Source organism: Grampus griseus (genome assembly GCF_964374135.1).
Source record: "Grampus griseus genome assembly, chromosome: 11".
NCBI classification, from domain to species: Eukaryota; Metazoa; Chordata; class Mammalia; order Artiodactyla; family Delphinidae; genus Grampus; species Grampus griseus.
This window is the reverse complement of record NC_139005.1, coordinates 6,295,389-6,318,989: the sequence shown is the minus strand read 5'-3', so window position 1 is coordinate 6,318,989 and position 23,601 is coordinate 6,295,389. Positions and strand designations below refer to the sequence as shown.

Genomic DNA, 23,601 nt, shown 5'->3' with positions numbered 1-23,601 from the left:
TCGTGGGTGTGGGTTTTTTCGTTGTTTGTTTTGTTTTGTTTGTTTTTTTGGCCGCACCAAGCGCAGCCTGCGGAAACTTCGTTGCCCGACCAGGGATCAAACCCAGGCCTCTGGCAGTGGAAACATGGAGTACTAACCACTGGACTGCCAGGGAATTCCTCATGGGCATGTATTAAAACGACCACACATATACATTAACTTTTTTGTTTGTATTTTAAAATGTTTATTTTTTATTTTTTTACATTGAACACTTCAGGAAATAAAATAATTACAATGATTCAAATGCATGAATGATTCAAATTCAAAATGCAATCCCTGGATTCAATAATTATCCTTTATAATTATGCCCAATAAATATTAGAAATGTATGTAGGCACTAAGTCAGCTAACAAAATAATTATATAAAGTATATATCTCAGGACTGGGGAACATGCATGATCAGTTAAGTCACTTGGCCACTGTAGATGGTTTTTTAAAAAACATGATTCACATCTGCTTCAATCACATACACATTCATTGCAAGTGTTTTTTGTTTTTTGTTTTTTTTCCTGGCCGCACTGTATGGTATGTGGGATCTTAGTTCCCTGACGAGGGATCGAACCCACACCCCCTGCATGGGAGCACAGAGTCTTAACCACAGGACCACCGGGGAAATCCTGCAAGTGTTAAACTAGACCACTGATGCTAACAACTTAAAACTATGATCTTAAAAGAAAATTCAGTTTAATACAAAGAAACTCAAGAAGAAAATTTCAGGACCCTTGATCAGAAGCTTTTGATGCCTGTCACACTACTCTAGTGTACACAAAGGTTCAAGTAAGGCTGGTAAAGAAGAGTTGTTTCCTTTTCCCTTTGAAGACATGATCCAAGAAATAGGGGAACTGCACATTCTATAGCAACTAGCCATCCGTCCATACACTGCTAATAAAGGACTCCTTACGTTAGTAACTAACCACATTTTAAAAGCCTTGGTCAATGTTACAAAAACAAAACATTTAGAGTAATATTTACGAATACAAGCATAATTGTGTTTTTTGCCTTCTATAAATAATAATCTCTGAAATGCTAAAAGTGAGTTCCAGCTGTGGTTCTCTTCTGGTGTGGGAAGCTGCAGGTGCACATGGGATGGTCTACTGATTTACCTTCTCAAAATATTCTTTGGAAGCAGTCGGATGGGGCTTGATTGTAGGAGAATCTGGTGTCCAGTTGGCTGGGCAGACTTCTCCATAGGTTTCTACAAACTGGAATGCCTTCACCAAGCGGAGGGTCTCTTCCACGCTTCGGCCCACTGAGAGATCATTGACGCTCAAATGCTTGATGACTCCGTTGGGGTCAATTATGAAGAGACCTCGTAGTGCAAGGCCGGGACCTTCTAACAGCACACCGTAGTCTCGGGAAATCTGTTTAGTCAAATCTGACAAGAGTGTGATGTGCATGTGGCCCAAACCGCCATTCTTCCTTGGTGTGTTTATCCAGGCCAGGTGGGTGAAGTGGGAATCCACTGACACTGCAACGACTTCACAGTTCACATCGTGAAATTCATTGACTTTGTCACTGAAAGCAATAATTTCTGTAGGACACACAAAGGTGAAATCCAAAGGATAGGAGAAGAGCCCTAAATATTTCCCCTTAAAGTCATCTAGGCTTATTTCTTTGAACTCTCCATTGACAACAGCTGTACCCTTAAAATAGGGCGCATGCTGGGTGACGGCAGGGGCATGGCATGAGGAACTGGTGCTAAAGGCGAATTTTGCTTGAGCAGAGCCAGACCACCGTGCATTTGTCAAGCACGTTCTTCGAGAAGCAGCAGGCCTAAGGGCTGCAGAGGCAGAAATGCCCCAAGGAATGGCACTCACTTGTCGCACAAGCGAAGTCCAGAACAACCTTCCCACCACGGCCACCATCTTCAGGGTCTACATTAACTTTTTGTCTTTTATAAATACTGAAAATGTTTTCCTAGTTTGTCTTTTCACTTTGTTTATACAGTGTCGCCTTAAAGAAATGATTAATCCCATCCTTACCTACTGATTTGAAATGCCATTTTACATATATATATATATATATATATATATATAAAACCCTGGACTATTATTTTCCATTGACCTATATATAGCTCTTTCTGCTCTAGTACCACACTGTCATAACTATTGATTTTTCTATGTATATAATTTATCCTGCTATCTTTTTATTCTATTCTAGTAATAGAATAGTCTGCCTATTGGATAGAGAAGTAGAGGAATTCAATACATTTTAAGATGCTAAATTCTTAAAATAGAAAATTCAGAGTAACTACATATATATGAATACATATATATATATATATATATATATATATGGATGTATAATGATTCATTGAAGGTGGAAGAATCTGGGGTAAGGAGGGGGGGTGGAGAGGAAAGTTCAACAGGACTCAGCAACTGGATGGACACAGCGTATGGAGAAGAGGAATATACCCAAGGTTTGCCTGAATCTAGTGTTCCTGGGGAAATAATACTGGCAAGGAAATGAACAGAAAGGTTTGGTCTTGAAGCTTTGGCAGATGATCGATTTCTTTGGGACTTACTGAGGTTGAAATGGTAGTGGGACATCCACTACCATGGACATGGAGATGTCCATTAGACCACTGGAAACAGGGAGCTAGAGCTGAGCTTCAAGGTTGGCTGGTCCTTCCGCTCCGCCATGTCCTCCAGGACTGCAGTCCGCCGTACTGTACTGCCTTCCCCTATGGCTGAGTCTTCCCGTTGTCATGTGATGCATGCAGAGAGCAATCTGAGACCTAGGTGAAACCATGCACATTCAGCCAGAGAGAGTTTCTTCCTGCTGCTTTCTCATAATGATCTCGGAGGTCAGTGAGATCCGAGGTCATAATAATCTCGCTGACAACGGGCAGCGATCCTGAAGAGAGATCTTAGTTCCCAGCCCAGGAATGGAACCTGAGTAGCCTGGATGAAAACCAGGAATCCCAACCACTAGACCACTAGGGGCTAGAGGCTAGAAGCAAAGTGGCCCCTGCTCTTTCCCCCGTTGAAAGCACGAATGTTTCAAGGAGACAAAAACTGTAAAAACAGGTACAAAGTTTATTATTAGAGACATAGCACAATGTATGGGAGGAGTTTGTTTATTTAAGTCAGAAGCTAGGCAGAAATACACACCAAGAGAGGAGTGTGGGAGTCCTGAATGAGGAGCACCGTAAAGAAGTGATTTAAATCACTTATATAGGACAGTCCTTCCGGGTCTTTGTTTACATTGGGCCAATTATCTCGTTTCTTTTTTCGCACCTGACTGGTCCCAGAACCCTCCCCAACATACATGCGCGCCCAACATGCGTGTGCAACTTTTTGCTAAGATGGATGCCACGGCAGAGGCCTGTGGGTGCATGTCCACACTTATTACGGAGTGGGGGCCCCCTCCCTTTTTGACCCCCAAGGAGCCTTCCTGCGCATGTGCAGACAGGGAAGTCTTCCTTGACCTCAGGAGTGAGCGCCTTTATCTCTTTACTTTAGCAGAGCTGAGCTTCTGCCACTAGCTTTGTCCTTGGAGTGTCTGGGTGAGAACAAAGCTTCAGTTTTACTCCACTTGACAAGCCCCAGCTGTCCAGCCCAGGGGCCCATCTATCTCCTATCTCAGGCAGAGCAAGGAACCTTCTTTTCCAGCATACTCCACTACGCTTGGATTCAGTTTAATGTGAGATGATAAATGAGATGATCCTTAGGAGATGTCCTTTAATACCATTTGGTCAGAGTTTCTGTGACTCAGTGGAAAGCATCTCGATATGCCTGTCCTTGCAAAATCAGTGATAGATAGAAGACTTTTTTTTTCTTTTGGCTCTCGCCGTGCAGCTTGTGGGATCTTAGTTCCCAGACCAGGGATCGAACCTGGGCCCTTGGCAGTAAAACCACTGAGACCTAACCACTGGATCGCCAGGGAATTCCCTAGGAAGGCTTTCTTTGTATCTCTATCAGCCATAATTTGCAGCACGTCAACAAAAGGAGTGTGTGTGCGTGTGTGTGTGCGTGCATTTGTCACATTCAAATTATACTCTAAAAACTAAATAACATTGATAGCAGTGATATGCAGGTAAATGTTTAACAGCAGGCTCTCCAGAGAGAACAAAAGGCCCTCCTTTTTAGCGTATACTGATTTTTCTGGTGTAAATTCCCACCACGGCTGATTGCAGGCTGGCAACTCACAATGTTATGTTTCCACCATACAGATACAATAGAGATAAATATTGGGTTGGCCAGAAAAACCCGAATGAATTTTTGGCCAACCCAATAATTTCAGTTTTGTTAAGGGCTGAATTGTGTACCCCCCAAGTTCATAAGTTGAAGCCCTAACTCCCAGTACCTCAGAATGTACCTGTATTGGGGATAGGGCCTTAAAAGAAATAATTAAGTTAAAATGAGGCCACTAGTGTGGGCCCAAATCCAAGCTGACTGGTGTCAGTATAAGAAGAGGAAATTTAGGAATGCCCTGGAGGTCCAGTGGTTGGAACTCCATGCTTTCACTGCTAAGGACCCGGGTTCAGTCCCTGGTTGAGGAGCTAAGATCCTGTGGGCTGAGAGGCGTGGTCTAAAAAAAAAAAAAGAGGAAATTCGGACACAGAGGTGCAGGCACACAGATAAAAATCTGGTGTGAGGGCACAGAAGAAGGCAGCCACCTTCAAGCGAAAGACAGAGGCCGCTGTCAAAACCCAACCTGTTGACACCTTGCTCTTGGATTGCCTCCAGAACAGAATAAATTTCTGTTGCTTAAACTATTTTAGCATTTTTGTTATGGCAGTCCTAGCAAACTAATACAAAAAGGTAGTAAAATAATTAGAAAGTGATGAGTTTTGAGTACTTTTTAACTTTTGTTTTTAATATAATTTATTTAAATTATATTTGTACAATTTTATTTTTTTAATTTTTTTATTATTTTTTTAAAAATGTATTTATTTATTTTTGGCTGCGTTGGGTCTTCTTTGCTGTGTACGGGCTTTCTCTAGTTGCAGCGAGCCGGGGCTACTCTTCGTTGCGGTGCGCAGGCTTCTCATTGCGGTGGCTTCTCTTGTTGCAGAGCACAGGATCTAGGCGCAGGGGCTTCAGTAATTGTGGCACGAGGGCTCAGTCATTGTGAGGCATGGGCTTAGATGCTCCGCGGCATGTGGGATCTTCCCAGACCAGGGATGGAACCTGTGTCCCCTGCATTAGCAGGCGGATTCTTAACCACTGTGCTACCAGGGAAGTCCCCGATTTTATTTTTTTTTAATGGCTGCATTTAATAACCGGCTCACAGAATTCATGAAAAATTAACAAACAGCTCTCACAAGCCTGTTCAAGCCAGCTCCAGTTCATTGCATATTTCAACGAGTCTCAAATTTCTATTTCTAACCAAGAACACTTCTCAGTCCAAGGCTTATATAGTTCACCTCCTCCTTCTCAATTTATATAACTGAGCTCTCAAAATTAAAATATACAAATTCCATACCTTTTCCTCTAACTCTGCTTTTCTTCACTGCTCCCCATATCACCATTCAGATGTTCAAACCAGAAACCTCGCATCATCTAGCCGTTTTTTTCTCCCTCAATGACATTTTCCCCCAATTGCTCCCATGGAATCTATCACCAACGTGATCCATCCCACTCCAAATATATCTTGGCGACTAAGAAACATATTCACAACCTAAAAGTTGAGAGTTATGTTTTATTCAGGGGACATGCTAAGGACTTCAATTCCGGGAGGCAGCATCTCAAGTAACCCTGAGAAAACTGGTCTGAGGAGGCAGGGTGGGAACTAGGACCTACTGGAGTTTTGCAACAAAGGGCAAGTAGTAGTGACAGGGATAGAATAGGACAGTTATACAGGTAGCTGTAGAAGTCCCAGTAGGGGACTATAGATAGGGAAACCTAGGAAACTTTGCAAGACCACTGTAAGTTAATGATCCCTCAAGAAAGCTATTGGAACATCGTGGAAGGAAACAGCCTTGCTTAACTATAAAGCCATAAACAAAAGCACGAGATATGCCCCAGGCCATTAGGTGGAAGAAAAAGTTCCCCGCCCTTCTAGTGATTTGATAAACGCTATGATAATTCTAGTTTGACCTCATAGGGTCAGACACTCTCTTGCCTGATACGAAGGAGGAACTAGTGATGTAAGCCTCCTGTCTACTCGAAGAAGGTGGTATTTTCCCCTCCCTCTTTCCTTTGACTATAAAATTGTACCCCACTTAATCCTCAGGGCAGAGCTCCCTCGCCTGCCTGCTTGCATCTCTTACAAGCGTCCTATATTAATAAACCTACTTCTTGCCTATCACTTTGTCTCTCGCTGAATTCCTTCTGCGCTGAGACACAAAGAACCTGAGCCTCAGTAAGTCCAGACACCAGGTGAATGATTCTAATTAAAAGACCGGGGGTTCAAGTCCCAATCAGGGTTCTGGCTGGTTTTGAGCCCCGGCCACGTGGGTTCAAGTCCCAGTCTGGGTTTAGACTGGGTTCGAGACCCGGTATGGGGGTTCAAGTCCAAATCTGAGGTGCACCGTTTCAGCAGGAAAAAAAAAAAAGATTACTGTTAATAAAAGAAAACTATACATCTCAAGTTAAGGAATTTAGCGCTTTTCTGTGTCTGGGAAGATGCAAGAGTCTGAGCTCACTGAGACCATTCCTTTGGTATGCACCTCAGCTATCTGGGGCCAGTATCCTGCGTTTTCTCATCCTGAGTTTCCTCAGGTTCACCGTGGGGAGTGGCTGCAGTCTGAGGGCTGCTAGATGGCAGGCATGCTTTGTTTCCTTCCTGAGTTCCCTCAGGGCTCACCAGCTCACCACTGGAGGGCTGCAATTGCTGATGACTGTGACATCCTTTGTTTACTGATATGTCAGGCCATGTTTTATTTCTCAGTCTTGATTCCATCTACTTCTTTCCATCTTCTGTGACACCTCTCTGGCCCAAACTATTATCATCACTCTCTGCAACTAGTACAGTAGCCTCGTAAATCGTCTTCCTGATTCCACACTCTCTCATCCAGCCATCTTTCAAGAGCAGTCAGAGTAAGCCTTTTCAAATGTAAAGAGAAGCCTCTGGCTTTTCCTATTGCCCTTAGGATAAAATGGTTACTCATCACCCTAGCCTAGAAGCAAAGCCTGAAACCGAGCAGGACCCTGTGGGGCCCTCCCTGGTACAAATCCTTTCTGTGTCCCCAGTTTCTTATTTGTAGAAAACAGGCTTCATTCACAAACTTCCCTAAGTTCCAAAAGGCAGGTTCAAACAGTTGCTAATCAGGGAAGGGAGGGAATGCAGAAAAAAGGGAGAGCAGTGAAGAAACAATAGTGCAACCTTGGAGCAGGGTCCTTGTTCCTCCCCAAGGAATATACATAATAATACCTTCGAGGCTTCCCTGATGGCGCAGTGGTTAAGAATCCGCCTGCCGATGCAGGGGACACGGACACGGGTTCGATCCCTGGTCCGGGAAGATCCCACGTGCCATGGAGCAGCTAAGCCCGTGCGCCACAACTACTGAGCCTGTGCTCTAGAGCCCACAAGCCACAACTACTGAAGCCCGCAGTCCTAGAGCCCGTGCTCCGCAAAAAGAGAAGCCACCGCAATGAGAAGCCTGCGCACCGCAACGAAGAGTAGCCCCCGCTCGCTACAACTAGAGAAAGCCCGTGCACGGAAACGAAGACCCAAATGCAGCAAAAAATTAATTAATTAATTTAAAAAATAATAATACCTTTGAGCTCTTCTGCAGGAACTAAGGCCCTCACCCAGGTGGAGGATGGCACCGCCCTGTTACCTCACCACCAACCAATCAGAAGAAAGTCACACCCTGTAGCCTCACCCCAAATTTTGCCTATAAAAATTTCTCCCCCAAACCATCTGGCCACCTGTTCTCCTTGCTTGGCCCTGCAATAAACCTTTCTTTGCTCCAAACTCCAACATTTTGGTGTGTTTGGCCTCACCATGCATTGGGTACGTGAACTTGTGTTCTGTAGCAAGCCCAGCAAGGTCTGTCATGACCTTTGCTATTGAGCTCCAGCCACACTTAGGTCACAGGGCCAGCTCTGAAACCGTGCAACCCAGATTGGGACTTGAACCCACGGGTTTTTGAGATCACACACCTGGTCTCAGGACTTAATGAAGCTCAGGTTCTTGATGTCTCATGGCAGAAAGAATTCAGTGAGAGACAAAGTAATAGGTAAGAAGTGGACTTATCTAGAGAGAAACACACTCCAGAGACAGAGTGTGGAAGGCGAGAGGCCCTGAAATATGGGGGTGGTTAGTTTTTATGGACTGGGTAATTTCATAGGCTAATGAGTGGGAGGATTATTCCAACTATTTCGGGGAAGGGGTGGGGATTTCCAGGAATTGGGCCACTGCCCACTTTTTGGCCTTTTATGGTTAGCCTCAGAACTGTCATGGCGCTGTTGGGTGTGTCATTTAGCATATGCTAATATATTACGATGAGTGTATAATGGGGCTCAAGGTCCACTGGAAGTCGAAACTTCTGCCATCTTGGACCTGGTTGGTTCTAACCAGTTTTTGTCATGTCCTATGGCTACATCATTCTTTTAAAGGTTGTGCCCTGCCCCCTTCCCTCCTGTTTCAGTTCCTTCTCCCACCTAACTCCCTCCTTCTTGTGGCTTTCACTTATATTCTTTGCTTTTGTGTGGAACTCTTAACTAACACCTTGATACTGAACCAAACTTGGATCTGCTTGCCCATGCACAGTAAAGCCAATCTAATGACACCGGGTTGTGGTGAAGGAAAATGCAGTGTTTATCGCAGGGCTGCAAGAGAGTAGCCCAGGGCAGCTGGTGCTTAAAACACTCAAACTTCCCATTGGTTTCAGCAAAGCAATTTTAAAGGCCAGGTGAGGGAGGGGGAGTCCCAGTGTATATGATCAGCTCGTGCACAATTTTCTGAATGGTGAGGTAACAGGCCGGTGTCACAGGGGTTAACATTATCAGTCCTTAGGCACCCGTAGGCTATGTGCTCATGGCCATCAAGCGGTTAATTTCTTCCACTTGGTGGTGGTTCTAGCATCTATGAAACAACTCAGGAAATGCGCATCAGATACTATCATCTAGGTACTTTGGAGAGGAGCTATAAAACAGAGGCTATGTGGGCGGGGTCTGTCCCAGGAAGGCCCATAGGGTCCTGCTCGGTTACATCCTGAGGTCTTCTAGGCCTTCTCAGAAAGGCCATTCTTCTTTTCTTTTTCTTTAATTAACTTACTTATTTTATTTATTTACTTTTGGCTGCGTTGGGTCTTCGTTGCTGTGTGCGGGCTTTCTCTAGTTGCGGCGAGAGGGCGCTACTCTTTGTTGCGGTGCACGGGCTTCTCATTGCGATGGCTTCTCTTGTTGCAGAACACGGGCTCTAGGCGCGCAGGCTCCAGTAGTTGTGGCTCGCGGACTCAACAGTTGTGGCTCGACGGCTCTAGAGTGCAGGCTCAGTAGTTGTGGCACACAGGCTTAGTTGCTCCACGGCATGTGGGATCTTCCTGGACCAGGGCTCGAACCTGTGTCCCCTGCATTGGCAGGTGGATTCTTAACCACTGCGCCACCAGAGAAGTCCAGAAATGCCATTCTTAAGCATAATCTAAATTTGGATTCCCTCTTACCGGGCCCTGTTTTTCCTTGATGGCAGCAAACACAATTTGTCTTTATACCTGAATTTGTGGATCGAGTTTGTTCCTTTCCAAATGTCATCAAGTACTTCTATGTCAGATTCTTCTAACTCCAACAGACTTTCAGTTTTGCTCTGCATCCCTACCGCCCAGGCCCAGTGCATGCCACATAGTAAGTGCTCAATAAATACTTGCAGAATCAGTATTAAATGTGATTTTTAAAAGTAATTAAGAACTTCCTGCCCTCAATTTGGATTTGCTGTACAGATGAAATGCCTTTAGCTCCTCCCTCCACTTTGTGAATCACTAATGAGTGAACAAAGGACAAGCCAGGGAGCTAGCCCCACTTAGGATTCACTAGAAGGAAATGAAGGCCCTGAAGGATATAAAGGTGGAGAAAAACTAGAAAAAGTTAAGTCAGTCTTTTAAAAACTGGCAATGATAAACAAAGGGGCATTCGATTTGGCAAGTAAGACTTTTGATGACTGATGGATCTAGGCTGGCAGAGTTTAAGAGGGAGTGGGTTTTGTAGGCCTGCTCCTTTCCCCTGAAGTTTCTAGAATAACCTGGGTGTCTCCTACTTCCGGCCTCGCTCTCCTCCCAGGTGAACACAAATACTGTCTCCTGTGGAGGGTCCCTAGACAGAACTACACTGACCGTGGGAAAAGGAGAGAGATGGGGAGGTAAGGACGGTTTTTTGAGTGATGGAGGAAGGAAGCCCTTTAAACGTAGATAAACTCCATCAGCCTCTATTAGCAGATCTGCTGAAGCACTAGTTCCTTCTACTCTCCCGTGGAACCCGAAGCTACAGCCGCCCCTCAGCAGCCCTCACTTCCGCCCTGGGACCTTTGTTCCGGCGCAGAATGTTCTAGACGCAAACGCCAGCGCCGGAAGGAGTGGGCGGGGGCGGGAGCTTGCAGGCCCCAGGCGGCCCTCTGCGGCGGGCGGGGCTGGCGGGGCGGGGCGGAGATCGCGTCACCGCTGCGGCCGCTGGGAGGCGCGCGAGCCACTCGGGCGGCCCGCCTGCCGCGCCTGCGCACGTAACCGCGCACGTGACCGCCCCCGCGGGGAGTCAGCATGTCCCGCCTCCCGCTGCGCCGCGGTTACGTAGCCGGCGCCCGGGCGGTAACGCCGGTGTCACGTCTGCTTTAGGGCGCGTTTACTGCAGTCGCCATTTCGTCCCCGCCTGGGGATTTGGCGCAGTGGCGTCTCAATTTTTGAGCCCCGTTGCTGCCGTTTGCCAGCTCTAGTCACAGGGAAGTCGTTTAACCCTTCGGAGCCTCGCTTTGTGAATCTGTAAACATTGGGCCGTCTTCGTTGTGGGGATTAAATGAGATGTGGTGGGGTTTCATCATAGGCACCCTTAACGTGAGCGCAACCATTCTCAGATTAAATAGGGCGGAAGGTCTCCAGCCACCATTCCACGCGAGCGGGAGGAGGCGGGAGACTGGATTCTGTGCTCTCAGCCGGTTCTCAGCCTCTCGTGTGTTTCTTGGGAGGCTGACTGGGTTCTAGTGTTTTGCTTTTTAAGCTAGATTCCAGTGTTTTAAGATGCCTCTTTTCCGCATAACACGACCCACCTGAAGGCAGTCTAACCATTTCATCTGGCGCCCAGCCAAAGAAACAGATATCCCTTCCCATGCTGGAAGAAAAATGAGCTTACTTAAGGAGGGGCAGTGTGTCCATCTCCAACGTGGCACATGAGTATGATCTCAAGAAATTACATGTGGGTCTTCCCTGGTGGCTCACTGGTTAAGAATCCACCTGCCAATGCTGGGGACACGGTTTCAAGCCCTGGTCCAGGTAGATCCCACATCTTCCTGGGCGGAGAAACTAAGCCTGTGCGCCACAACTGCTGAGCCTGCCCTTTAGAGCCGGCGAGCCACAACTACTGAAGCCTGCGTACCTAGAGCCCGTGCTACGCAACAAGAGAAGCCACCGCAGTCAGATAACCGCGCACCACAGCGAAGAGTAGCCCCCTCCCCGCTTCCAGAGAAAGCCGGCGTGCAGCAGCCATAAATAAATAAATTTTATTTTTAAAAAAATCACATGTGCAGTCAAGATTCAACAGATTTCGTGAAGCCAGGTCATCAAGTTCTGTAACTGTTAAAGTGACAGCAAAGTACACGTGATGAATCTTTAAAAGCACTAAACTTATTCCTGGAAGAAATGAAGCAGAAGTATGTGCCTCACAATGGCCATACATGGCAGAAAAAGAAAAAGAAAAGCTCTTGGTCTCAAGTCACAGTTCACACCTCCTGCCAGAGAAGACAGCCTTGGGATGGAAGGATTTCAAAACTAGCCAAGGATGGCGTAACAGTTTTAAAAACCAAAAACGTTCAAACTGTTGAGGCTGTATCAGTGGAGGAACAGGAAGCAAAAGCCACCCAGAGCTACTAAACAGAAGTATTAGGCAAAGGGCTAGCTTCCAGAATATAATGAGGCTGGTATCTTCTGATGGGGAAATGCCCAATTGCCATTAAAGTTCCAAACTAGAAACACAAGGCCCTGGTTTGATAGCAACTAATGACCTTGTGACCACCTCTCTCTTCTCTCCTGGTGGCAGGGTAGCACTCTGTTTAATAAAGCCAGAGAGTTCTACAGAGGTACAAATCCCAGTGCCCCCACCGCCCCCATTTGTTTTTTTTTGTTTCTTTGTTTTTTGCTGTACTCTAGCAATCAAATGCAAAGTCCTGGGTGGCTGCAGCACTTTGCCTGATTCTGTTTTGCAGTTTACATTCTAGAAGCCAAGTAGGATCTCAGAGAGAAAAGCCTTGGCTTTATTGCTGCTCACGGGCGGCAGTACCACTCTGAGGTACCACACACTTTATGAGTGTGCTCATAAAGGCTTTGAAGTCGTCTTCTCTCTAACGTCACCCCTATCCTTCATTCTGCTGATTAAGCATGAGTTGCTGTTTCAAAGGCACATGCATGAGGCTGAGATTCCTCCTTGACTCCCAGAGCCAATTGAATGCTAACCCTGATCTTAACGTGGTCATGAGTTGGAAGAGTTGAAAGTGCTCCAGTATTGCCAGTTGCATCTTTATATTAAGCAGGCATGGAAACAACCAAGCCTCAAACAGTCCTTGCTTCTTGGGAAGAATGTGTTTAGTATTTTAAGGGTTTTCTTTAATTTTTTAAAATACATTTATTTATTTATTTTTGGCTGCATTGGGTCTTCGTTGCTGCGTGCAGGCTTTCTCTAGTTGCGGTGAGAGGGGGCTACTGTTTGTTGTGGTGCACGGGCTTCTCATTGCTGTGCCTTCTCGTTGCGGAGTACGGGCTCTCGGCGCGCGGGCTTCAGTAGTTGTGGCGCACAGGCTTAGTTGCTCCGCGGCATGTGGAGTCTTCCCGGTCCAGGGCTCGAACCCGTGTTCCCTGCATTAGCAGGCGGATTCCTAACCACTGTGCCACAAGGGAAGTCCTGTAAGGGTTTTCTATTGACAAAGAAGTGAAACTCACTGTTTGGCCTAACAAGTGGATCATTATGGCTTTGTGGAAGAAATGAAAGAACTTGAGAGCCACAGAGAAACACTAATAAAAAGCTGAGGAACTGATAAAATCATCCCCAGAAGATAAAGATAGGAAGAACAGGAAGAGAAGAACAGTTCAAATCTTCATAAACTTGTTGAAGTGTTCCATGCTGTAAATACCTGAATGATTTAATTTCTGAATAAAATCCCTCCATGGAGAGAAACCTGAAAATTACATTTGGTTAAATCTATGCATTGTAATTCCTTGTAACCCGGCAATTCTGCACAGTAAGTACGCACCCAACAAAAATGAGTGCCTAGGTCCATCAAAAGAATCTGCAATACTGTACATAGTAGCTTTCTCTATAATAGCTGAAAATGGAAACAACTCACATGTCCATCAACAGTAGAATAGGTAAACTGTGGTATATCCATACAACGGAATACTGTAAAATGATGGAAGTAATGAGCTACCTTTTCATGCAACAACATGGATGTAAAAGTTAAAATTACTCGTAGCATTGTGGAACATCTGAGCTATTACCAACAAATGTTTGAGCAGTCCAAGATTCGGTGGCAACAATTGGTGAAGAAACGTTTTAAACCACCAGCAGCTGAGCAGCTGCAACTTCTCAAGCTGAACTGGAGCTGGCCGTGGATTAAGCTTGGTATCTGACCCCCAAGACATGATGTCTTTATTTTTGTTGTCACACTGGCAGGAATATCCAGGTTGGGTGGATGACAAGTGTTCAGGTTCTTTTTTTTTTTTTTTTTTTTTTTTTTTTTTTTTTTTGCCACACCTTGCAGCACGTGGAACCTTAGTTCCTGGATCAGGGATTGAACTCATGCCCCCTGCAGTGGAAGCGTGGCGTCTTAACCGCTGGACTGCCAGGGAAGTCCCCACATCCTTCTTGTTAATATGCTTTCTTCTTTCCCTTTAATTAAAACAATGTAAAATGTTATTCTGTACATCATTATATGTGTACTGCCATGTATTGTATTTGACCTGAAACTAACGTATGCTGTACCTAATAGATGGGGTAAGTAAGGTATTTTCAAGGGTAATTTTAACTCTGAGACAAATCTGTCACCTTACCTCTGCCGACTCTCTATCCCCTCAAAATGTGAAGCGTGTAGCACAGTGCCTGACACACAGGAGGTACCTGTTCAGCACCTTCAGCCTGGACACCCACTTTCCACAGTCCACACGCACTCTCTCAGTAAAATTGCCGATGACCCCAAAAATCATGTAGGTAATCCAACCTGAATTGTCTGCTGTGCTGTGTCCTCCTTGACCCTCTCCTCACTCTACACATTCTCTCCAGGGCTCCTCTTGTTCTCATAGTTCAGCTCCTGGCTAAAGGCTGATACACCTCCCAAATTTATATCTCCAGTCCAGGCCTCTCACTGCCCGTCCAGTCCCGCCATTTTCTTTTTCTTTTCCAGACCTGCCACTGTCAAGCGTGTTCTGGATGGTTCCATTGGGTTGTTGCTCAGGCACCTCAAGAACACGTCCTAAAGTGAACTCACCATCTCTCTCTCCCACCCTCCTGCCCCTGCCCCCATCGGCTCCTCTTTCTGTCATCTCCGTCTTCTCGTGGCACCACCTTCCAAAATAGTCTTCCAGTCCAGAAAACGTCCTTTTCTCCTTTCCCTGGCCTCAGCATCTAATCAGTCACCAGGTCTTGCAGTTTCATCAGTGTTTCTTGAATTCTTTTCATCCTTATTTTGACTGCCCTATTTTAGGCTCTCACCACTTGTCACCTGGGCCGCTCCACTGCTGCCGGGATGCTTTTTCTAAAAGAAGTTTCTAACCATGTTCCTCTCCCGCCTCTCTCCTACGTGGCTCCCCCATTACCCATCTGTCCTACAGGGTAACATTTGCATTCTTAACTTGGCCTGCAAGCCCTCCTGATCTCACACCGACTTCCCTAGGCTTGCGTCTCATGCTGCAGCAACCCTGAAATCGTCCAACTTCCCCAAACCCAGCTATCGCTTCTGTTTTATTTTCATGTTGACCTCTCAGTCTGAATGTCTTATTCATGCAGCAACTCTAATCCAACCTCCAGTCCTGCAGAACCACCTCTCAGGCAAATTCCTTGTCATTCTTAAAGATTCAGCCCAGGGACTTTCCTGGTGGTCCAGTGGGTAAGACTTCGTGCTTCCAATACAGGGGGCCTAGGTTCGATCCCTGGTGGGGGAACTAGATCCTGCATGCATGCCGCAACTAAGAAGTCCACATGCCGCAACTAAGATCCAGTGTGCCACAACTAAGACCCCAGGCAGCCTAAATAAATAAAAAATAAATACTAAAGAAAAAAAAAGATTCAGCCTAGTGTCATCTCCTCCAGGACACTTTCCTTTCTGAACTGCTTGATCTCTGGTTAGGAGTCCCATCCTTTTTACTCCTATAGTACTTTCTGGATATCCAGAATTTTATCTGCCGCACGATAAACTGTTTCATAAATGTCCTTGTAACTTCCTTGAAGATTCCCTGCTTAATCCTCAGTGCTCAGCACAAATGATTACATTTGAACCAGAAACTAAGTGCTTTACATGTATATAACCTCACTGAATCCTCACTAGAGCCTATGCAGTAGATACCAATAGTATCTCCATTTTACAGAGGGAGAAACAGGCATGAGGAGGTTAAGAAATTTACCCAAGGTCCCCCGCATACGGGCCTTCAGGTGTTCACACCCAGTCAGCCTGGCTCCACAGCTGGCATCATTTACCACTAATAGTAGATTGCCTCTCCATGAAGTGGGCACTAAGTAAATGTTAAGGAAACAGGAACAGCTATGCTTAGTGAGTACAAACTATCCAGCAGACTCTGTGCTAAGTGCTTCGCCTGGATTACCTCAACTCCATAACAACCCTGTGAGGTAAGTACCATCGTTATTCCCATTTTACGTAAGAGAAAACAGGTTTAGAGAAGGCTGGCAACCTCTCCAATGTCAGAGAACTAATTAGTGGTATAGCTGCACTCACAACCAAGGTCTTATCCACACACTCTACCAGATGAGGCTGACAGCTCAGGAATGGATTGTCGGGTAGGATGAAGGCTAGAACAGCACGCAGACCCATGACGCCTACCGTTCAGAGCCAGAAACTCAAGAGTTCAGAACCTCAGGCACAGAGCAGGCTGACTCACAACCCGGGTCAGAAAAAGATCAGCCCAGTGACAGTGACCCAGAATCACCAGGACTCGGAAATAGATGTCAACACAATGGAAGCCCTTCCTTGACCTCCTGTCCCATATCCCTAGGGGCTCAGGAGCTGCTGGCCCAGGAAGCTCAAAGTTCTTGACGGTGGAGAACAGACCTCCAAAGCGATGATAACATGAAAGGGTTAACTCCGAGCTTGGGCGGCCAGGGGCGGACTCCACCGCAGCCGGGTAAGATTTAAGCGCCCGGCCCGCCTCCTCGCGGGGGCGGGGCCTCGGGGCGAGGAGCGGCCTGGGACTGTGACCAGACGTTTACCGCCCGGGAATGGGCTCTACGCGCTACGTGCCCCCAGCGGCCTAGGCCGGAGCCGAGTGTTAACCGCCCCGCGAGGGGCCCCGCGGGGGCGCGGTCTCGGGGCGGGGCGCGACCTGAGATGGTGACAAGAGAGTTAACCGCCCGGAGGGGCCGTGGGGGCGGGGCCGTGGGGCGGGACGAGGCCTGGGGGAGGTGCTGGCGGCGGAAGAGGCCGGCGGGCTGCGCCCGGCGCGCTTCGGCCACTTTAGGCTGCGCTGCTCCGGAGGGCCGGCGACCTCCCGGCACGGGAAGCCCTGCGAGGTTCGAGGGCGGTGACAGGGGTGCGGGGCGCGCGAGGGGGAAGGTCCCTCGACAGGCCGAAAGGCGGCGAACTCGCGAGTCTCGAGAGCCCGGGACAGGTGGGTGAGGGCAAGGTAATGATGGGCCTGGGAGCTTTGGGGGAGCAAAGAGGGAGGAGCGGGGCGGTGAGCAAACCTGGGGAAAGGATGGGGCGCCTGGGTGAGGGGTCCCCTGCAGGATCCCTCGCTTCACACACTCTTCTCTCCCAACTCCTCTCTAGGTCGATCCCGACCGAGAGCTCGACTTTCAGAAGAGAGACGCCCCAGCAAGCCTCTTTAGGGGAGTTCTCCAGCTCCTCACCTCCATGGGCCAGACAGCCTCGGCAGGGGGCGGCGGCAGCAACACCCACACCCCGCAGGCCCTGTACCCTGACCTGTCTTGTCCCGAGGGCTTGGAGGAGCTGCTCTCGGCTCCCCCTCCTGACCTGGGGGCCCAACGGCGCCACGGCTGGAACCCCAAGGACTGCTCAGAGAACATCGAGGTCACGGAAGGGGGGTTGTGCTTTGAACGGCGGCCCGTGGCCCAGAGCACTGATGGGGCCCGGGGTAAGAGGGGCTACTCGAGGGCTTGCACGCCTGGGAGATCAGCTGGCCCCGGGAGCGGAGGGGCACCCACGCTGTGGTGGGCGTGGCCACGGCCCTCGCGCCGCTGCAGGCTGACCACTATGCGGCGCTGCTGGGCAGCAACAGCGAGTCGTGGGGCTGGGACCTTGGGCGTGGGAAGCTGTACCATCAGAGCAAGGGGCCCGAGGTCCCCCGGTATCCAGCCGGACGTCAGGGTGAGCAGCTGGAGGTGCCGGAGAGGCTGCTGGTGGTTCTGGATATGGAGGAGGGAACTCTGGGCTACGCTATTGGGGGCACCTACTTGGGGCCGGCCTTCCGCGGACTGAAGGGCAGGACCCTTTATCCAGCAGTAAGCGCTGTCTGGGGCCAGTGCCAGGTCCGCATCAGCTACCTGGGCGAAAGGAGAGGTGAGGCCTGGGGCACGTGTGGGGAGAGTAAGTTCTGTCACTGGGGTCTGTGGTTTTGGGATGGAAGCTCAACGCCTTACAAGAGCAGAGGGAACTGGCCTTCATCTGACCCGTCTCCTACCTCTATTCAGTGCCAGGAATGGCTAAGAGTCTTCACAGCTGTTACCTAACTCAATCTTCCTAACAGCCATAGAGGTAAAAGTAAGCCTTGGGAAAGCAACTTGCTAGTGAGAGGTGAACCCTCAGAATGAAGTGAAGCACTGTGGGGATTAGGGCTTCACAGGAGAGATCAGCCCCTGGAGCCAGAGGTGCAAAGGGTTAGATTTGTCCTGGGCTAGGTGTACAAGTCCCAGAGGAAGAGGACTGGTGGTGCCAGGCGCCCGGAGTGTGTACCCGGCTCACTGGGCTCTGACTCTGACACATAGCTACTTCCTTCCTCAGTCAAACCCCAGGAAGGAGCCGTTGAGGTCCAGGCACCTGGAAGAGCAGTGAAGGAGGCAGGGCCTTGGGGCTGAGTGGACTTAACTGTTCTGCAGTTGCCGAGTCTGCAGCAGAGGGTGGCCGCCTCTCCCCTGTAGCCCATGGGAGCTGTTGTAGAGTGGAGGAGGGCCACCCTTCCTTTCACCTCCTCAGCCCCAGCTCTGGGGCCTCTCTGGATTCAAAGCCTGGGCCAGCTCCACGGTCACAGCCGCCTCGGCCTGTTGCTTAGAGGGCCTTATTTAGAGCTTCACCCCAACTCCGACCGGGGACGTGTGAGATCCATGATGCGTCCACCACAAGAGCAGATGCAGAACTTCAGAGCACCTTAGACCTCCCCTGAACCGAGGTGGGAGCAGACTTGCAGCAGGAAAACGGAAGGGACTCTGGGCAGGACCCCGTGGTTTGATGATGTCTGGCTGGTGCCTGCACCTGTACTTACTTTCCCTCATTCTCTCTCTCAGCTGAGCCACACTCCCTTCTGCACCTGAGCCGCCTGTGTGTGCGCCACGCCCTGGGGGATACGCGGCTAGGCCACGTTTCTGCTCTGCCCTTGCCCCCCCGCCGTGAAGCGCTACCTGCTCTACCGGTGACCCCTGTGATACCACAGATTGCGCTGGGGCCTTGACCCACCCCTCTGGGGGAGGCAGCACTGCTGGCCTAGACCAGCTGCCTGAAGCCGGTGAGGCTGGGTCCCACCCCACCCCAAGCTCTGGGGAGCACCACAGCCCCAGGGCCACCCAGAGGGTGGAAGGGAGGGAGCTGTTACTCAAGGCTGGGGCAGCCTGGTACACAAGACATTTCTGCAAGTAAAAGTTGGAAGAGATGTGCTGCTGTAGAAACCTGTTTGTGGGTTTTTTTCTTTTTCTTTTTTTTTTTTTTGCACAAGGGTGCCGTGGCTGCCTCAAAAGGGAAAAAGATGATCTGGACAAGTTCAGTGAAGAAGGACACACCCCAAGGCTTAGTGCCAGGTGTTTATTTCCCGCACACGCGGCACTGCTCACAGACACAACACACACAGGCATCGGCACGGCACCGTGGGAGGGGGCAGCAGCCCGGCCTCAGCAGAGGACAGGACTTTCTCTCAGCCCCTGACCTCATGGTGTGAGATGGGACAGGATGGGTTCTTGCTCCTGCCTTCACTGGGGACTGAGGGGACCCATAAGCAAACACCCCTCCCACCTCTCAGCCAAGCTAAAGCCACCTTGGTGACAGGTTGAGTTCCAACTGATACTGTAAGTGGAAGCGGGAGTGGCCTGGTCCCAACCATTACAGGGTAGGGTGTAAACGGCAAAGGAAGAGGTACATTTTGGATTAGGCCACAAGAGGCAGCAGGTGACACCATCAGAAGCATGTGTGAAGGTTGGGGGGGGGGTGGGCAGTACAGTTACTGGGCTTCTGAGCTACCTAGTCCCTGTCTCAGCGGGAAGGGTAGCAGAGACGGGCAGGGCTTATTATTTGGCATTGATGATATCCACGAATTCAGGCTTGAGGGAAGCGCCCCCCACAAGGAAGCCATCCACGTCAGGCTGGCTTGCCAGCTCCTTGCAGGTTGCCCCAGTCACAGAACCTGGGAAGGGAGAAGAGAGGGGGAGAGGTCAGGGATGGGAGGGGGTACTCCAGCCCTACCTCCACGTCGAAGAAGGACTCAGTCGGGTTCTCAGCCCACTCCACCTCCGGCTGGAACCAAACCCACTTACCCCCATAAATTATGCGGGTGCTCTGAGCCACTGCATCAGAGATGTTGGACTTAAGCCATCCCCGGAGCTTTTCGTGTACTTCCTGGGCCTAGAACAAGAAGCTAGACTAAGACTTTCACTCAAAGGGGCAAAAAACGTGGGCACCACTGGAGACAGGCAGTGTGGTTTTGGGACAAGAACCCCGGGATCTGAGATAGAACACCGGGGCTTCGATCCCACCCAGGTCCTGGAATGGATGTCCTTTGACATGTCACTCTCTTTTCTCCTGTCTTTTATTTTTATTTATTTTTTATTAATACCTTTATTGGAGTATAATTGCTTTACAACGGTGTGTTGGTTTCTGCTTTATAACAAAGTGAATCAGCTATACGTATACATATATCCCCATATCTCTTCCCTCTTGCGTCTCCCTCCCTATCCCACCCCTCTTGGTGGTCACAAAGCATGGAGCTGATCTCCTTGTGCTGTGCAGCTGCTTCCCACTAGCTATCGATTTTACATTTGGTAGTATATATAAGTCCATGCCACTCTCTCACTTCGTCCCAGCTTACCCTTCCCCCTCCCCTCTCCTGTCTTTTAAATGAGGGGTTGGCCCAGGTGGTCTCTGTGACTGTCCAGTTCTACCAAGGCAGGGGAGATGAGGGTAGGGCTCCTGGGCTTGGTTACCTGTTGAGGTGTCGCAGTCTTGCCAGTACCAATGGCCCACACAGGCTCATAGGCCAGGACAACCTTGCCCCAGTCCTTCACATTATCTGTGGGACAGAGATCACAGGTGGAAGGGTGAACAGGAAGGAGATAGCCAGCTGTTTCCCCAGGGAATGAGTGACGGTGGCCTACTGACCCCTGGCGGCCGTTAAAGGAACTCCAAGTGGCATCTATACCATCGGGGCAGGAGCAGAAGCGATAAGGATACAAGGGTTCTCACCCTCCCATTTCCTGCATCAGCGTGGGGATTAAGTCAGGCTGCAGGGCATATGACCCCACCCTCTGAGCCTCCGTAGCCCTGGCTAGGCTCAAAGGTCCCTTTCTCCAGATACCTGCGATGACCTTGGTTTGCTCGAAAACGACCTTCTCAGTGATGCCAGCTTCCCTCTCATCTAGCTTCTCCCCAATGCAGGCGATTACTCCAAGTCCCTCTGCCAGGGCGTGAGCCACCTTCTGCCCAATCAGCTGTTGAGGAACAGACTTGGTGAGACACCTGTCTTGGGATAAGCCATCTCTTATCTCCTCTCCTGGTTACTAACCTCATCTGACTCCCCAAAGACGTGCCTTCTCTCCGAGTGCCCCAGGACCACCCACGTGGCTCCACAGTCTTTGATCATGCCAGGGCTAAAGGAAGAGAACAAGCCACGGTTCAGCAGGGAGCCCACCCTGTCGCTTTCCCCTTCATGAGAATAATGAGGGCTGCGTCCACCACCCACCCACATGTCACCTGATCTCCCCCGTAAAGGCCCCGTTAGCCACTTTGTAGCAGTTCTGCGCAGCCACTGCAATCTTGTGATCTAGCTTCTGCCGGGCGAAGTCAATGTAGGCGGTGGGGGGTGCGCAAACCACCTCTGAGGATAAGATGGTGACAGAGGGGATGAGGTCACAGGAAGCCTTCATTCCCCAGACCCCATCCAGTGCTCGGGAGCCCCCTAGCCTTCACCACTTTCTTAGTTCTGCTTTTGCCCTTTTTCACACCAGCACGATAATCTCTGTCCACTCTGCAGCTCAGGCTGGGCCTGGACCCAATTCTTTGAGCCTTCCAGGTACCCCTGAGAGGCGATGGCCCTTGCCCTGCCCTCTGCTCTTTTAACAGCTGTGGCTCCGATTTCCCCAGGCTATTCTGGGCCTGGGCACCTCCTAGACTCAGCATTCTCTGAGGGCCGACCCCGCCTCCCTTCTAAAATAGCCCATCCCCACCTTCGGAACCGGGCCAGGCAAGGGTTTTTAGCAAAAGCAGAAGGGGCCAACTCCTGGGGTTTGTACTGGCGTCTTTGGGGGTAATAAACCAGAAGGGGATGCCTCTTGATAAGACCCGGGGTTCTGTGCCTTAGGTGCGTGGGAGGGGCAGGGCTGAGGACTGCACTCTGCCGAGGGTGGCAGCGAGTCGACTGGCTCATAGAGGCCTTGCGCTTTCCCGTTTCCAGGCTGGAGAAAGCGGTAGGATCGCTCTTCACTCCCAAATGGCTCAGCCCCTTCCGCGGAAGGCAGGAGTCATGCCGGCCGCCGAGGGGAAAGGGTCAGAGCGGTAGCTCAGGAGGCCAAAGCCACTCGGCCGCCCAGGCAAGGCGCGGGGAGGAGTCTCGGGCTACGTGCGGCGGCGCACGAAGCCCGCGCCTAGGGGGCAGCTTAAGCCCGTACTCAGTCTCCTACCGGGCTGCCGCCGGCCTCTCCCGATCGCCCGCAGGGGCTGGGCTCCGCTTCCATCCCCCGCTCTCGGCGGGTGCAGCCCCCGTCCGCGCCCCGGGGCAACCATCCTCCCGACGACCCACAGTCGGAGGGCACCGTGAGATGCGGCCCCGCCTTTCCGCGTCGACACACCCCGGGTCCTGCGGCCGCGGGGCCAAGGCCCGGACCCCGACAGCCCTGGTCCCCAGCCGTGCACGACCACGCGGACGCCGGCTAAGAGAACTCTGGAGAGGGCGCCGCCACGCCGGCCCTCCCACCCCGGCCCTCCCTGGCCAAGGCTCACCGGTGTCGGCCGGCACCTTGGCCGCGTTCAGAGTGTTGATGAGCTCCCCCAGATTGTTCTTCCGCCCGTTCATCTTCCAGTTCCCCCCCACGAAGAACTTCCTGGAGGGCGCCATTGGGCTGAATCCGGCACCCTGAAGGTCACGAGCAGCGCGCAGCCGCTTCCACTGGCCGCTTATATAGAGCGCGGAGAGGCAGAACTCCGCCCCACCGCGTCCTCTGCCATGACTGGCCCGGCCCGAGGAAGCCCTGCCCCAGGCCCCGCCCCCAGCCCGCGGAGGCCCTGCCCCCGGCCCCGCCCGCCGCCCACGTTGCGAGGTTCTGACGTTATCACCGTTTTTGTAGCAACGTTCCTGGGCTGTCGGGGGCTCACAGTCGCTTCAGCCGCAATTGCCAGACTTTGGGGAGAAGGCGAGAACTGTGCGCCCGGCAGGCACTCCGGGGAGCCCCCGCTTCACGACTGCAGCCCCCCAGAGGGCCAGAGGGATCCCGAGGGGGGCGCTGGCTGCAGGCCCGGCCACTCCACTCCCAGGCTTGGCCTCAGAGCCCTGAGGGGCATCTCTCCCAACTCTGGGAAAATGAACCCCCTTCCCCCATCGGAGCGGCCACATCCCTGACTGCTGAGCAGGCACGTTTGACCTACCAGGGCGAGCCCAGCCCAACAGAAACTGGGCAAGTAACAGGGTTCAGAAGTGGAGGGACGGCCCACGTTGGGTGGAGACGGTGCAGCTAAGAAAGAGGCAGTTCAGAAGTCTGCTCTGACGCCAGGAGTACCCCACTTTTTAAAAAAACTTTATTTTATTATATATTTATTTATTTATGGCTGCGTTGGGTCTTCACTGCTCCACGTGGGCTTTCTCTAGCTGCGATGAGCGGGGGC

At 50.3% G+C, this 23,601-nt stretch overlaps 3 protein-coding genes across 3 annotated transcripts; 1 reads left to right on the top strand and 2 right to left on the bottom strand.

Moving 5' to 3' along the window:
• Positions 1 to 1,048: 1,048 nt before the first annotated feature.
• On the bottom strand, positions 1,049 to 1,904 carry LOC309829484 (thioredoxin-dependent peroxide reductase, mitochondrial-like; the record flags this gene model as incomplete). Its single annotated transcript, XM_082665420.1, has 1 exon — positions 1,049 to 1,904. The coding sequence occupies one exon, from the start codon at positions 1,902 to 1,904 to the stop codon at positions 1,131 to 1,133; it is 774 nt and encodes a 257-aa protein (XP_082521546.1). The 3' UTR covers positions 1,049 to 1,130.
• A 14,845-nt stretch (positions 1,905 to 16,749) lies between these two features.
• On the top strand, positions 16,750 to 19,205 carry SPSB2 (splA/ryanodine receptor domain and SOCS box containing 2). The gene is given in 4 exon segments (XM_082665414.1): positions 16,750 to 16,957; positions 17,119 to 17,457; positions 17,463 to 17,868; positions 18,810 to 19,205. Coding segments are annotated over 3 exon segments (825 nt in total). The 5' UTR covers positions 16,750 to 16,957; positions 17,119 to 17,202; the 3' UTR covers positions 18,974 to 19,205.
• Positions 19,206 to 19,306: 101 nt separating this feature from the next.
• TPI1 (triosephosphate isomerase 1) lies at positions 19,307 to 22,883 on the bottom strand. Its single transcript, XM_082665429.1, has 7 exons — positions 22,723 to 22,883; positions 21,478 to 21,601; positions 21,290 to 21,374; positions 21,083 to 21,215; positions 20,712 to 20,797; positions 20,046 to 20,133; positions 19,307 to 19,915 (listed from the first exon to the last, which is right to left on the bottom strand). The coding sequence occupies exons 1-7, from the start codon at positions 22,835 to 22,837 to the stop codon at positions 19,800 to 19,802; spliced, it is 747 nt and encodes a 248-aa protein (XP_082521555.1). The 5' UTR covers positions 22,838 to 22,883; the 3' UTR covers positions 19,307 to 19,799.
• Between the last annotated feature and the right edge of the window lie 718 nt (positions 22,884 to 23,601).

Excerpts from the sequence above, each read along its gene's own strand:
- TPI1 (XM_082665429.1), bottom strand. The coding sequence starts at position 22,837 with ATGGCGCCCTCCAGGAAGTTCTTCGTGGGGGGGAACTGGAAGATGAAC. Across the intron at positions 20,798-21,082 it reads GCAAACCAAGGTCATCGCAG|ATAATGTGAAGGACTGGGGC; the intron begins GTATCTGGAGAA and ends TCTGTCCCACAG. Across the intron at positions 20,134-20,711 it reads AGACTGCGACACCTCAACAG|GCCCAGGAAGTACACGAAAA; the intron begins GTAACCAAGCCC and ends TTCTTGTTCTAG.